Source organism: Phasianus colchicus, chromosome 1 (genome assembly GCF_987193195.1).
Source record: "Phasianus colchicus chromosome 1, bPhaCol1.hap1.1, whole genome shotgun sequence".
NCBI lineage: Eukaryota > Metazoa > Chordata > Aves > Galliformes > Phasianidae > Phasianus > Phasianus colchicus.
In genome coordinates, this window is record NC_143436.1 from 40,670,697 (window position 1) to 40,686,862 (window position 16,166).

The following is a 16,166-nucleotide window of genomic DNA, read 5'->3' on the forward strand; positions in this document are numbered from 1 at the left end:
ATGATATTAATATTATAAATTTCTACCCAATTTTATTTTTTTTTCTTTTATTCTTTTTTCTTTTTCTATTCCAAACCACTTTCAGCTATATAACTACTCATTTTCTGTATCTCTGCCTAGTTTGGTTCCCATTTCAGATCACTTCTTCTCCTATGACCTTTCCTGTAAATTATGTTTGTTTCATAGATGAAAGTGCAAATTATCTTCCAACCCAAAGAAAACAAACAGCCCATTTCCTAATCACATACTGCATAAAATGCCAAGGAAGCAACAAGTGAGTGGGAAGGAACTATGCTCCCTGTGCAGCTTTTTAGTCTTTTTAGCTGAAGACTTGTAAACTCTTATGTAAGTGATTAGGAAAGGAGGAAGATAAAAGTTAAATATGGTGTATAAATATCCTGCTGGTGATTGTTTGAAGTCTTGCTTTTTTTAAATATTTTACAGGTAGATAATGAAAATTATAAAGCCCAGTTTCTGAGGACGAATGATGAGGGTAAAATCTTAGAAATTTCTGATTTAAAAGCATTTACAAGGTATTCTGTTGTAATCATTGCCTTTACGGGGGATGTTAATGCTGCAGCTATTGAAGGCAAAGCTAGTTCTCCACTAATTGTCTCCACTTTTGAAGCAGGTTTGTATTTTTCTCTACTTTATATGAATCGATGTTTGCATTTTTTCCTTCATCTGATAAATGGCAGTTTTAAACACATGGTGCACTTTTAATACACATTTGTTCTCACAGTAGTTTTTGCTTTAGTATTTAGAAGATGTCAATTAGCAAGAAAGTGATGGTGATGTACCTTTAAGTGAAGTGAATTCCTGTATATAGAACCTGTACTTATCTGAGTACATAATTTGTGTATTTTGGATGGAAGGAGGTGGCTAGTGAAGGCCTACAAGATCCATACTAGAGTCAGATCTTCCACACATTCAAAACAATTTGGAGAAGGAGGTGCATATTAAAGAAAAAGAAAATTGCTGAACTATTGAGTTATTTAGAAAAAATAAAGCAGAGAGATGAGTGTGAGGAAACTATGTGAGGAGTCATGACACCAAAGTTTACATTACAGTAAGTAGCCAACGCTTGCTTAGGAAAATAAAGACTGATGTACATAGGGAAGATATAGTCCTAGCTTAACATACACAGTTCCTGATTGTGCCACATCTGATGTCTTTGCTGTATTGAGTGGCTTCTCCTGTGGAAAACTGAATGAAGATTAAATTAATTGATAGCTGAGACTGTCTTGTGAGCTATCTTTATTTTGTAGCTTTTCTTTCACATTGAAGCGTGATACATTAGAAGGTTCAGTAACCTCGCTGAAGAACAGTTACTTTTTCCATCATCTCATCTCATCTAGTTTCTACAGTCTAATGTATAGCAGAGTATCTGAGGAAGTTACACAGACTTACTGCAGAGGAGCCTGAGTTAGGATTTGTTGTTAAGGGTTAAAAAAAACTGGAAGATTTAACAACTGTATCTAAATCCTTGGCTGAGGGAATGTGTTTACCTTCAGTTACTTGATTTCACTATTTAGAGGTCATACTACAGATTTGTCTGCTCAGGTAGAGCTGTAAATATTCAGCTGCTGGCAAAGAATGTTACAGCCTTTTCTTTCAGACAGGGACATAGGGAAAATGATTTATATTTCCTCTGTCTTGACAATACACTACTGGAGTAAAAGTTTGATAAATAACTGTCTTTGGCAAAAGGGCATGTTGTGTTTGTGTAGTTGTTGGCTTCTGGTATATTTCTGGACAAAAGCTGAAACACTTGTTTGACCTACTGTGATTCCCTTCTAGTGTGTGGGCATCAGATAGTGGAAAGGTTTTTGTTAGAGATAGGAACATGGTAGCTTGCTTATATGTCGAGAGGGAGCGAGTTGTTGACAGGGCTTTTGGGAAAGGCTACTCTAAACACTTGCTTCTTGCTTGTCAGCCCATGCGAGGATTTGTTTACCTTTATTTCAAAGTACAATGATGCCTTCAGGCTTTCGGAGTAGAAAATTTGAACTTGTCTGAGTAGAATCTACTGAGGATTATCTAGAAATTATTTTTAATATTTGTAGCATTAAGCGCTATCATCAAGAATAATGTTTCACTACATATTTAACTTTTAATTATATTTATAAATATTTACATATATAGTTAAAATGTTGAGATGTTTTTACTGGAAACAGAAAATACAAATGAAATAATACAGATAGACAAAAGTATTATTTGTAATTTTTCAGTTTTTGCTCTAGTAGTCAGAGTAGTGAACTGATTTAAGTAGATGACTGAAATGTCTATTTCAGTACCTGAAGACCCACCTAACAACGTAACATTTCAGAAGATACCTGATGAAGTAACAAAGTTCCAAGTGACATTTGTGCCGCCATCTGAACCAAATGGGAATATTCAGGTGTATCAAGCTATGGTGTACAATGAAGATGATCCTGCTGCTATCCAGATCCACAACCTTAGTGTCATTGATAAAACAGATCAGTCAGTCACTGCCATGATAGAAGGACTGAAAGGAGGACATACCTATAATGTCAGCGTAAGAATTAACACTTTTTCTTTGGATTTTTCCCCTGGTATGATTGAGAAATTAAAGAACACAGAGCTAAGCCAAATACAGGATTTTAATACAGAATGTATAGGGGTGTGAAGAGTGTGAAATCAGAGGAAAGAGAGGAGTAATGGGATTCATGTACTTGTGAAGCATGAAACAAGACTAAATTTCACTCTTAATTCCAGCACTTGCATCGCTCGTTTAGTTCAGATGAAAAGTCTTGTTCTGCAAGGGGAGCTTACAAGGAGTATGCACTTTAGGAGTAGTAGAATCCTGGAATGGTTTAGATTGGAAGAGACCTTAAAGATCATCCAGTTCCAACCCCTCTACTATGGGCAGGGTTGCACCCACCACATCAAGCTGCCCAGGGCCCCATCCAACATGGCCTTGGATGCCAACAAGGATGGGGCATCCACACCTTCTCTGGGCAAACTGTTCCAGTGCCTCACCACCTCCACAGGAATTGCCTTCTGATACTAATCTAAATTTACCCTCTTTTAGTTTAAAGCCATTACCCTTTGTCCGATGACTAAACTCCTTATATGAAGGAGTTCGATCATATAATCATAGAGTAGTACGTGAGAAGTGGTGACATAACTGTTTAAGTGAGTTTGTTTTTCTCCTTCTGTAAGAACTACATTACAAATGACAAAGGGCTACTGTACTCAGGATTGTAAAGAAATAAGAGGTAAGTTCTAGCAAAGTGTGAATGACAGTTTCAGCGTTCATTGTTGTTTCAGATGGATACGGATTTGACAGATTTGAAACTACTAAGTACTCATTAAAACATTTCTCTTTTTAAGGTGTATGCAATTAATGGTGCTGGCGCGGGGCCAAAAATTCAATTGAAAATAACCATGGATATCAAAGGTATGTCTCATAAATTGTCCTTTATGTGAGATCTCTATAAATACTTTAGATAGTGCTGTTTTACCTGTGACTACACGGCTGCGTGCCTTCAGCTATTTCTAGAGGCATCATGAAGTAGGAACAGGAATGCATTGCTGATAGGCTTGAATGGCAGTGCTCAGTTTTGCTCTCTATCAGTGATCATATGCTAAACCACACGCAGTCTCAGTGAAATAAACACTGTCATCCATATTTTAGCTGACATGAGCAAACAGCTTAGAAGACTGTCACAGAGGTGTGTCTATGTATCACATTCTTAGAAATAAATACAATAATTGACTGAAATTTTTCTGAAAAACTAAGTCTCAAACTTTTTATTGTTTTTTAAGTAAAACTAATATGCAGGGCATTTTTGAGAACACATTTTTTAGAGGCTTAAGACATGGTTAGGACATGGAATTTTCCCTGAAAATATGGTGATTATTTGCCATCCATAACACAGCTACATTCCTGAACTTGTTGTGAAAAGAACTGAAAACAAAACTCTGTGGTATATCTTTGTTTAAAACCAGAACCACCACGGCCTAAAAAGAAACCAACACCTGTTTATGATACCAATGGGGCATTACTTGTCACAGCATCAACAATCACGATCAGAATGCCAATATGTTATTACAGCGATGACCACGGACCTATCAAGAAGATACAAGTTCTTGTTGTGGAAGCTGGAGGTAGAATCCTGAAAGTTGATTTCAGGATTTTTAAATTTCTTTCTTTTCAGCTTGTTTGTTTTTTCCTATTTATTTATTTATTTTGGCCTTTTGGGAAGGGATTATCATAAACTTCATGTTAGAATAGCTAACAAAATTTCTTTAGCTATGGCAAAATTATTATGAAAAAATATCTTCCACAATACCTGTGGGCTGAATTTTGAGAACACTTGCCAATGAAAAATCATCCACGTTGCTTGAGGTCACCTGTATTATTCTAGCCCTGCTGTTACCATTACATTTTCTTTATTTCCCATTTCTTTGAATAAATACATACATTTGGCTTTTGTGAAAACTGATTAAATATGAAAGATTTTTTCTTGCAAGTTTTTCTTCTGTTGCTATCAGTGTTGCCTGTCAAAGAACGCAGTCATGTGCGGTTGATATTTCGATTTCATAACGGGGGCAGAGGGATTTATATAAATCCCTTCTGTAGACTGTGGGTTAGAATGTGTATTCCCTTGTATGGACTGATGAACATTTACTCATGTGAACAGTCTTGTGATACTCTTGAGTAATTGCCTACCAATGTGTGTGGGAGTTTCATGATTGGACATCATATGGTCAGGCTTACTTTACCTCAGAAAAACAAATTCCAGGTATTTGAATCCCTTCTTTTGCTGCCTTAAAAGCATGGCAGTAAAGCATTCATGTTAAGTGGGTACATTTTCTCACGTATTCCAGAATGATGTATTTTAACAGTAACCTGAGAGACTTTTAATTCATAGATACTGCTGTGAAGGTTCTCTTGAACTGATAAATACGCAAATACTATGTTAACCAATGTTTTGAAGATTTTTCTCCTGTCTGAGTTTCTGGATACTGACTCTTTATGGAAAATTAGTTATTCCATTTATGAAACAATTTCTACTGTACTTAAACACTTCTTTCTTTGCTAGCCAGGCCCAGTTTCAATGTCAAATGTCTCGTATACAAGTTATATCTTCTACCAACATAGCCTGCGTATGAGACTGCCCCTGAAATTTTCTAGCTGTGATTCAGCCGACTTATTTTAAAACCAAAATATAGTTGGTGTGGGTAAAAAGAATATTTGGTTTGAAGTACAAACATGATTATAATTTTCATTATATAAATGTCACTGATAGCTTACTGAGCCCTTAAAAATAGCCTATTTAACTTCTTTAGTTAAGAAGTTTAGTTTAACTTCTTTTAGTTAGAATGTAAATTATTTTTTATTTCTTTTCTTGATAATAGCTCAGCATGATGGAAATGTTACTAAGTGGCATGATGCATACTTCAACAGACCAAGGCCATATTTTACAAATGAAGGCTTTCCAAACCCACCGTGTATAGAAGGAAAGGAAGATATGAGTGGTAAAGAGGAAATATATGTTATAGGTGCTGATACTACATGTATGATACCAGGCAGTCAAGACAAAATATGTAATGGCCCACTGAAACCAAGAAAGCAGTACCTGTAAGTACATTTATCTCTAGATTTGTCCAAGAGGAAGATTTAAGTGAAACATACATTTATACAGACATACAAAACATATAGTTCAATTATGAAACAGTGGAGCTTGAAATTATTGCTGTGACTCTTACCTTTATATTATTTGTCTGAAGAGTAAGTATGGAAGACAATTTAAAAAAAAATGTTTTAGGTCCAACAAAATATTTTTGTTCCAACAAAAGATGGATATTGAGTTCCTGAATTAAGACCAAATTCAAGATAAGTAAGCTCCTTCCTATAATTTGACTATATGCTTTACACATTGACACCGAGTCACTGACATGTGTCATGATGTCACTTTTGCAGGAAGGATAGCAGAGTATATTATACTAAAAACTTTAAAACAGTGTTTAGTTTCTAAATTGAATATTTTTTTAAGGAAAGAAACAGATTTTAATTTAATTAGCTCTCTTTGTTTTGTTTTACAGATTCAAGTTCAGAGCAACTAATGTTAAAGGACAGTTTACAGATTCTGACTATTCTGACCCTGTCAAAACTTTAGGTAAAGAAAGTGTCACTTGTTTCTTTTGTTTCCAAGGAATCAGACTATTCCATGCTCCTTTTCAGTAGACTGGATCCCCTGTAGTAAATTATGTTTATTTTTGTTAGAGCTAGCTTAACCAGTGGTTGTTGCCTGGTGAGGAAACGCATCCATTCCCTCATATGCCCTTTTCAGGATGTTAAGAGGCCTTCACTCAGCCCAGACTGTTAACTGAAAAAGAAATATCAACAAAGTTCTTTAGTAGAGATTGAGTCATAACAATGAAAATACCTTTTCTAGAATAGCTCATCTTGACTGGGTGAATTCTCAGAAGCTATATTGTTTGTGTCTAGCCCTGACGTTCTGAAAAGGAAACCAAGACAAGTGGATTAGTACCCAGAAGAATTTTAGTGGGCACAAATTTTTCATTTGGCATTCAGCTTCTGTGATATGAGCTCCCTTATCCATCTGATCCGTGTTAGAAATTTGTTACGTGATCTGATATTGTAGAAGTGTTAATTCACTACCTGAATATGCTGAAAGGATCTGGCTGGTTTCTCCAGCCCTAAATGTTTTGGAAAATACAACACAAAAATTGAAGTTCTGAGCCAATGAAGCAAATAGCTTGGCCAGAGAGGGAAAGTCTTAATGCCTGATTAGAGAAAGCAACTCTGCTGGAAATGAGTATGATTGTATTCAGGCAGATGCACATACCTGGGCATCTTCTAACAGGAAACTGAAATCATCATGACAAAAAGGGAAATCATGCTTTATTGTCAGGCAGATATTATATATAATTCACACACTTCGTTATTGTTACTGAAAGCTTGTGACACTGTATCCTGTGGTATAAATCATAAAGAATCAAGTATTATTTGTGTAAAATGTAATAGGATAAAATGTAATGGGATAAAAAAAAAATAGCCTGATAATTTTCTCAAATTTCTGTGGCTACCTGTATTCCAGAGCCTTCTATGCTAGTGTTTAACATTCAGTTCTGTTTTTAAAATGGGTACTACAGCAAACTCATATCTGTCCTTAACTTCTACATTTCAAAGCATATCCAACAAAACTTAAGTGGAATAGGCAATTAGAAGTTCCTTCTACTCTTTCCTACAAAGTTGCTGTGAAATCAGTACAGCAGTTGATTCAAGACACACCACCAGCCCAGCTGTTATTAACACTAGCATTTCCATTACTGCAGTTAGGTGCATGAAGGAAGTTAATTTTTTTCAGATATGTTTTTGTTGCATAGACGTTTCTTTATAGAATGTGCTTTTGTAAGAAGAACTTCAGACTTGCTTTAGAATCATAATCCAGAAAGCAAGCTGGTAAGGTCGGGATCTGCTAGGCATCTCTGCAAATGACAAATCCTAGCAAATGACTTCTATTCCATTGTAGCAACAGTATCCCTTCAGAAGAAATCTACACTGCCTGCAATCAGAAATGCAGTTCCAGTTTGAATCAATGAACATATTTTGGAGTAGTCACTGAAATTTGTGTTGTGCCAACATGACACTTTGGTTTTAGTAGATAAAACCATAACTTGAATTTTCAGAGTTATTTATGACAACTTTCTATATTATTTTTTTTTCTAAGTCTACTTATATGGTAAATAGATCACTGATCTGAAAACCAGATCTGAAAACCTTGTGTCAGTTTACTACTGCATGTTAAATATGATTGAAGCATAAAAAACGTGGAGCTTTATGAGACAGATCTCTGTGACAGAGATCCTTTTCCACTTTTGGAGACTGATCATTCGTAGTTGTTAGGACAGTGTGTCTGTGCTTGGCTGCCCTGAGCCTAAAGCAGGAGCTCAGCTCAGGCTAGTGTTAGTCATGCACCCAATGATGGTAGTGCAGTGTAGACCTATCTTAACCTGCTCAGCAGGAAAACCTGAAAAGCACCAGTGGATGGTTACACATATAGTGTACGTATTAAATAGACCAGCAGTGCTTAGGGACCGTAAAATAAGTTGCTCTTGTTTTTCTCATGGTTTTCTTTTTTGAGCAGCTCTGCAACTGTCACAAAACAGATGTAGTTGTTTTGAGAGGAAAGATTCTGTCACTCCTCTATACCTTATTTTCTCCTGTTAGAAGCGTAAAAATGATGCATCTATTAAATATTAGATTTCCTCTTTCTGTTGCAGGTGAAGGGCGGTCAGGAAGATCTGTGGAAGTTATCCTTGCAGTTACTCTGTGTATACTTTCAGTTGTTCTTCTGGTGGCTGCAGTCTATGCTTTTGCAAGGTGAGATTTATTTTTTGTAAACACTCATTATTGTTTTACTGAAGAGTTGAAATGATCCTTTCAATTGAATTAATCTGTCATATCAAAATGTAGTGCGTTTTCTTTTTTTTTTTTTCTTTTTCTTTTATTTCAAAACTTGGGGAGGGATTCACAGAATTTAACTTTAGTCTAGCAGTGCTAATCTCCATAGATGAAGGAGGAGAACAACCTTCTCCAGAGGGTAAATCACAGCAGAAGCCTATCTTACTCTTTCAGTGTCACTTCTCCATTGAAATGAGGAATAAGAAAACAGATCAGAATGTAAGCTGAGTGAAGTTACCATGATGGCTAACCCTATTTACTGTCAGCTCCGTTGAGAATCAGTCAACTTGATACGAAGTAAATACTGTAAACACTGATTTCTATCTTATTAATAAATTTTACAGTTAAACACTTTAAAGTCTCATGTGTGAAAGAGATGCCAACCTTCGATCAGAATTATAAACAAATGCCCAAGTAAAGAAGCAGGCTGGGTACTGCATAAATTATGTTAGCTTGCTCATTTCTCATGAGTTCTGCTTCCTCAGCTGCACCATTCAGGCATTGCAGAATAATTTATGTTAGAAAACTGAAAGATTAAGAAAGCTAGATTCTTTCCACATAAGTTTTAGACAGTACAACTGCTGATTTGACTAAATTGGAAGTAAGAGCGGAATAAAGGCAAGGAAGGATTTCTGGCAGCCATTTTTAAGTTTTAGCCAGTCTTGTCAATGTATTGGTATAGATTTGTCCTCAAATCATTTGCATATTTATTATCCACTATTATTTTCTGTTTAGAATTAGGCAAAAGCAAAAAGAGGGAGGGACATACTCTCCACGAGATGCTGAAATTATTGACACTAAGTTCAAACTGGATCAGTTGATTACAGTGGCAGACCTGGAGCTGAAGGATGAGAGATTTACACGGTAAGCATGCTCTCTAGGAAAAACAGTAGTTAGTCCAAAGGGGCTGTAGCCATGACCCCTTTCTGACCTTTGCTTGTTTGGAAGTGTTTGTGGTGTTCTTATTTACACAGGTCACTGAGATCCTTTTTCAAAGAATGACCTCCATCCTCAAGACACTTCTCACTAGCTTTTAGAAAATCACTTAATCTTCAGCTCTTTTTACAACAAGATAAAGATCTAAGTGCAAATCACTGTTTAATTATGTTGGGAAAAAAAAAAAAAAAAAAAAAAGGACTATATATTTTTAAACATGCAGAATTTCTGAGTGTTTTTAATGGCCCAGTGTTTTGTGTAGATTACAAAACTTAGTAAGCATTTTGAAATAGTCAAACTTCTCAGAAGCCCTAGTTAGCTAATTCAAGAACAAATCTGTCAGTTAGAAAATCTCTTTTCACAAAGTGTTTTGAGTAGCATCTGGATTTCTGTGGTGTTCAGCATACTGGCTATGCAGCAAGTCCAGGCTACTAATATTTTCTGTCCAACAGAGAATCTTGTCATGCTTATGTATGGGAAGAAAAACAGATTGCTCTTTCTGACTGTCAGAAATATGGATATTATTTACTGCTAAATATCACAATGATTCTCAACAATCGATGACATCCAACTGAGTTAGAAATGTTTGGTGAACATTCTTTACCTACCTGTGTTTTCCCTGCTGTGTCACAGATGAAACACTGTGGTAGGCAGCCTCCTTAAAGATGAGAAGCCTAAAACAGTCTTGCCCTAGCAGTCAGGCATCCTACTGTTGCAGACTAGGAATAGCTGGAAGATGAAAGGTTGTAGCTGTTGACCTGTTTTGTTTGACTGTGTACATGTCTATGTGTGTGGTACAGAGTAAGATGATTGCATGAACAAACCTGTTCAAAATAGTGCACACAGGCATGGCTGGTTGTAACAGATGAGAAAACATACTATGAATTGTCTGGAAATTATCAGCATAATGGATGTGGTATGTTCTGTGTGGGGCAGATGTCATTCAGATAGCATTGTTTGTACCTGCTAATAACAGTGGATTACATTTTCTAGAGACAGGATTATTATTAATGCAGCATGTTATCTGTAACTTATATAAATGATCCTCAAAATGGCAATTGTTTCCAAGCTGTTACCTGAAACAAGAATAGTACTAATTTTGTTTATATACTAAAGTGTTGATGGGTTTTACTTCCAGATACTCTTCATTTTTCTTTAGACGCAAGGAGATATTTGTCATCCAGTAAGTTATTGCATTATTGAAGCAACACGGTGTGCTTTCCATTCTGTTCTGTTAACCTGTCTGCTACCATGCTATATTGAATGATACCGTTAATCAAAATTAAATGTCAATCTTTGCAGCTATAGTAAGGACAGACAGTAATATTTGTCATTATGATATCCTGTTTATTTTTAGTCCCTAGTGTCAATAAACCACAACTATTTTGAATTAAATCAGGGCAATTTTTACATTCAAATACAAATTATATTAATATTAGCACTGACATATACGATTTATCCTTTAAACACATGTAATACAAATATGGTAGAAGAAATATTTCTTCTTCAGAGGAAGAAATAAGTTTCTTTCCTCTGGTAGTTAAGGTCTGTATTTATGAGAAGATTTTTTTCTCAACTGCATTTTTTACTCGCTTATACTAGAGATGTTTTCTAATCATGTGATTACAATCACAGCAGCATACCTATGTGACCAAATCATTTACCAGTTTGAGGAGTGCCTTTGTGCCACTCTTCAGTCTAAATTACCTGAAGTTTGGATTTATACAGTCTCAAACTCTACAGGCTTATTGCAAACTATATGTCACACTTCATTATGTGATTTATGCACAGAAATGCCTTTACTGTACATACAGTGCTTCAGCAGTTCAGTTACATCAACCTTTATTTTAATGAGTCAGTTTCAAATTTTGCTTTGGAGTTTGTTACTTCATTCAATCTCTTTTCTACTCTCTCTTCCTTCCCCACACCAGTAAAATCTAGACTGAAGACTGCTCTTCGGCCGTTCTGTAAGATAGAGGATGCAGCTCTTAAATTCTGAATTATTGTTCTTCAAACAGTAGCTACAGTAGGCTTCTTGCCCAGGCCTTTTGTTGAACATTGACAAATTGTGGAAGTTTGAAATGCAGGTATTAACTGCGAGCTCCCCAGGACAATATTCATATCATCTTTTCAACTAGCAGTCTGAAAATGTATTGTATTACATGTAGTCATGAGGGATTGGGATATCCTTGATCTGCTCAAAACTTTTCAGTTAATTAAGGAAGTTTTTAAGATTTAAAGAATGTTTCTGTGCGTGTAAGATTCTGCTCTGGTAATATCAGTGGCCAAAGGAGAGATTTTAATTATCTCTCTTAGATTGTCTTTCACATAGATAAATCCTTCCCAGTAGCGATGAGTTATTCCAAGAAGCTGGCAGAAGCAAACAGTATGCAGCGGGGAGGCTTACTGCAAAACCCAGTGTCTAAACTGTTTTTGCTATGTGTCTTTAGACTTCCACAGTACACCTCTAAAGAATTTTTGTACCTGTTGCATTCAGAGAATAACCACGTAGAAGTCAATCACAGTTTCAGTTCATGCGTTCTTTATCATTCTCCTGATGTGTGGTTAAGGCAGTTCCATATGTCAGCATGATAAATTATTCTATTACATGCTGATGACTGCAACATAACCTTCTCTAAGTTCCCATGCGTCTGGAATGGAACTGTGCATTACAACATATGCATAAGCACATTCTGGCTATGTTTAGGTAGCTATCTCAGCTGTTTGAAAAGCTTGCTGCATTGTAAAATGTCAGCTTCAATTCATGGCATCTTGTAAGTTTATAAGGAAAACACAGATGGACAGATCTATTTTTCAGGCTGGCTTGTTTGTATTTTTTTTTTTTTTTTAACTCTACTAAGTCACCTGACATCTAGTTTTAATTGTCCAAGTGTATTTTCTACTCTGAAGGGGTGATTCAGAGTTTTTGTAGCAATCTTAGATGATAAAAGAGCAGTATAAACTTTTTATGTGCCTATGAATCATCCCTTTCCAGGCTCTTTTGAAGGAGATGCTTTGGACTCTAAGTGTTTTGTCATTTCTCAACTAGTACAATATACATCATGTGAAATCAATAAAGGTATGAACTTATGGCTGACAGATCATTCACAGAATCAAGACACTCCAGCCTGTTCCACGAAAACATACGTTGTCTCTTCAAACATTTTCTGATATTTATTTAGAATATCTCAACCTATTGTGATACTGTGATCATCAGAAAACAAACAAACAAACAAAAAAAAACAACCCTTACAAATTTTCATTGTCTGAAAATGACCAGTAGTGGCTAATATACACCATCTCTCAGCAAGTCTTTGTTGGGAAATTCATTAATCATATGTAGCTTCAGAGTGCCTTCAGGGAATTACATTCTATCGGGTTCAGTGGAAAATGAGATCTACTTCTGTATGAATCCAAAATACTGACTTTGGATATTTGGGAAATGCATTGATCTCAGTGATGGTGGAGATTATATGAGAAAGGCAATAACAAAATAAATAAATAAATAATCCAATTCTTCTTCAAAGAATATATAGTCCATCTAGGCTGGATTAAACATTGATTCATTAAATGTACTAAATATTTATATGCTTGGGTCCTCTCTTTTTGTAACTTGCCCATAATTTTTACCAGTCCATTTTTCAAAGCAGATACTTATCTCCTGTGAGTGGATTCTGTCACCAAATTTTCAGGGCCCACCAGACCTGGCTAGAGACAAGTAACTCTTCCCTGTTTGAGGTGTTTGCCTGGGAGAGAACTTCTCTGGCACCCTATTTTCACAGTTATTTCTGCAGCAGGGGCAAAGCTATAGATATCCATTTCTTAAAATCTTTCCATGAGAAGTTTTACCTTGTGGTGAATACTTTCAACATTTGAGACAGTTTGTCAAGCAGATGGGCACAGATTTAGAAGAAATATTTTTTAATTGCAGACATTGTAACACTTGCAAATACATATTTTTATAGAAAAGAATTGCGTATAAAGTTCTTTTCTGGTCTCCCCTTTCCTGTATTTTTTGCATTCAGTGTCTGTCTTCAAAATAGCACTTCTGCACACACATTACTTTCTCCAGTCCAGCATGTTTCTTCTTTCTTTGAGTGGAGACAGGAATGGCTCCTGCCTTAACTTTTCCTTCAACAAATTTCCCTTTAGTAATCAGCTATCACTCATAAGCTTCCTGAGCTTTGTATCCCAGGAGAACAAGGTTTATGACTGTGTGTCCTGGTACAATGGAAGAAATGACCATGTGTTCTCTTTCCCGAGGCCTTTAACATTCAGGAAGGGTTAAGCTCAATATTGCTTTCAATTAACTTGCTAAAAATTAGTTCGTCTGCTGTTCCTAGGAAGTGTCAGTGGTGCTTATGAGTTAAGCCTTTTACCCACTTGCTCATTTCTGTTGTTTTCCATTTGGACAAAGTTTTAATTCCCTGTGGATTTCAGATGATTGACCCAGAAAGAAAGCTGAGTCTGTGTGACAATATGGTCTTCAGTTACCACTGCCAACACAAATAAATGGCTTCTTTCTAGCTCTATCATAAGTAATCTGAGTGGGATTCAGATTTTTGATAGACTTCAAAAAAAAAATCCCACACATGAAACAATACACTGTTTTAAAAGAAAATCAGATTTAAGGCAATAAAGCATTCTTTATCTTAGAGAATGTTTTTCTTCCCTGGTTTCAAAGTCAGACAAATGGGAATCTGGAATTGTTCAGATGAAATAGTTTGATTCTGAATTGTTCTCATCAAGATCTAGTGATATCAAAATTTCTATGCTTTATACACAAAAAAAAAAAAAAAAAAAAAAGAGGGGAAAAAAAAGGAGAACTGTGGAGACTGAGATTACAGGTAGATGAGTATTTTTCATTGATGAAATAATGTAAGATTATTACTATATATTTCATTCTCAAGAGACTTATAAGAAATGTTGGGTTTGAATCCTGAGGATGCTGAAGCTGAGCATTGCCATCTCCTTTAAATCTGTACTTGGGATACAAACTTCATTCCTTCTGAAGATTCTTAATCAAAAAAGTCAACACCTTTGCTACAGTCTTATTTTCTGAGCTGCCAAGCCACTGCAATATGTACTTGCTACCAATGAAAGTGTGAGAATTCATTTATTCTTACAACCAAGTTCTTCACTTAAATATTCAAAGGCAAGTGTCAAAGTGCAGGTGTCTTACTTCTTTAAAATTGTTTAGTGCTTCTTAAAGTTAATATATGACTATACCTATAAAACTGTCATCTGTTAGTAATATTAAAAAATGAAAAGACAGTACATACATAGCCGTGTTTAATTCATTTTCTGTGCTTTTTCAGTGCTTTACTTCTCTGTTTTGAGTGAGAGTAAAGGAGGGAAGTATTGAGTACGATTGGGTTAATGGTGCTGCTTATCTCTGATCTTTGCTGTTGGATCTAGGTACCTTCAGCACTGAAGCACTGTATTCAGGTTGCTTATGTGAAGCATTGATGTAATTTTTATTATCTAATGACCAAACTGCAGTGCAGGAAGCCACTATTTGCTATCAGTTTGAGAGAAAGAATCAGATGACTCTTACTCTTATAATCTGAAATGGTCATCAGAAGAATGGCATTGAGCACATGCTGTAAAATGAAGTCTGTCAATGTATATGAAGTGGTATGCTGGAGGTATGGATTTCCCAGGCCCATATGAGCCCAGAATATTGTAAAATGATCTGAACAGAATGATAGAAACTGTACCTTCGATATTTGCCAGTACTTGAGATAAAAACTAAGCACCCAAGACATCTGACATGATGGAATCCATGAGAGACATGAATAGGGTTTTTTACTTACTTGAATAGTTCATCTAAAACCTAGAAACATGCACAATATTGGTTAACTCACACCCTGCCACATTTAACAAAAATCTCTGTTGCAGGTTACTTAGTTATAGAAAATCCATCAAGTAAGTAGATTAAAGTTTTTTTATTTAGTAGCCATTCGTGAGTCTCAATGTGTGGTTCCTTCTTCTGTGTTTATTAGGAAAAAAAACCTCCAAGCTGCGTATAAATCATAAAAGCATGACTAATTGCATGGTAACTGGAGAAATGCTTTCTCTCTCTCTGGGGTGAAGCCTGCATGTCTGTGTTTTAGCTTGAGAAGTAATACAGGGATATTTAAACTCCTCAGGGTTTAAAAACCATGTCATTATGAGAATGAGGTCACTGCAATATTTTATATGTCTAAAACCTTGCGATGTATAAAATGTTTTCGGTGCGACAAAGAAGTATTATGTACTTTAGAATGCAATGGTTACTTTACAAACTTCCATTAATGTCAAAACCTTGCCTTGGAATGCTATTACCTATAAAAAACAATCCTACCCAGCAGTACTGTTACCGTTTGCAACTGAAAGATTTGATGAGGGGAAACAATAGAAGGAAAAAAAAAATGTTTCTATTTGCAGCAACTGAAAACAGACCAAATAAAAGAGCTGTAAGCAGTTTATCATTTTCTTCATATAAATATCAGTTGCTGCTGAACTGGAATAACTTATTATAAAGCTGCAGTAAAATAAGAATTAAAAGAATGATAAAGAAACCACCTGTAGGTCTCTAATTCTTCTGTCATTTCTTTCAGGCCAATAAGCAAGAAATCCTTCCTACAACATGTTGAAGAGCTTTGTACAAACAACAACCTAAAGTTTCAGGAAGAATTTTCGGTATGTTGCTAGCAGTTGTCACAACATCGCAAGACCTTCAGTTGTTTCATGTGTCACATTTCATGTCCATTTTAAGCAGGCAATG

At 35.7% G+C, this 16,166-nt stretch overlaps 1 protein-coding gene across 1 annotated transcript in view; it reads left to right on the top strand.

The window, feature by feature from the left end:
* Positions 1-16,166, top strand: part of PTPRQ (protein tyrosine phosphatase receptor type Q) — a 121,857-nt gene that overhangs the window by 85,815 nt on the left and 19,876 nt on the right. The window contains exons 45-55 of the mRNA XM_090139217.1: positions 445-631; positions 2,295-2,539; positions 3,358-3,424; positions 3,976-4,134; positions 5,389-5,611; positions 6,076-6,149; positions 8,281-8,380; positions 9,197-9,325; positions 10,536-10,580; positions 15,299-15,325; positions 16,000-16,081. Coding sequence (XP_089995343.1) covers positions 445-631; positions 2,295-2,539; positions 3,358-3,424; positions 3,976-4,134; positions 5,389-5,611; positions 6,076-6,149; positions 8,281-8,380; positions 9,197-9,325; positions 10,536-10,580; positions 15,299-15,325; positions 16,000-16,081 — 1,338 coding nt within the window. The remainder of the gene's footprint in view (positions 1-444; positions 632-2,294; positions 2,540-3,357; positions 3,425-3,975; positions 4,135-5,388; positions 5,612-6,075; positions 6,150-8,280; positions 8,381-9,196; positions 9,326-10,535; positions 10,581-15,298; positions 15,326-15,999; positions 16,082-16,166) is intronic.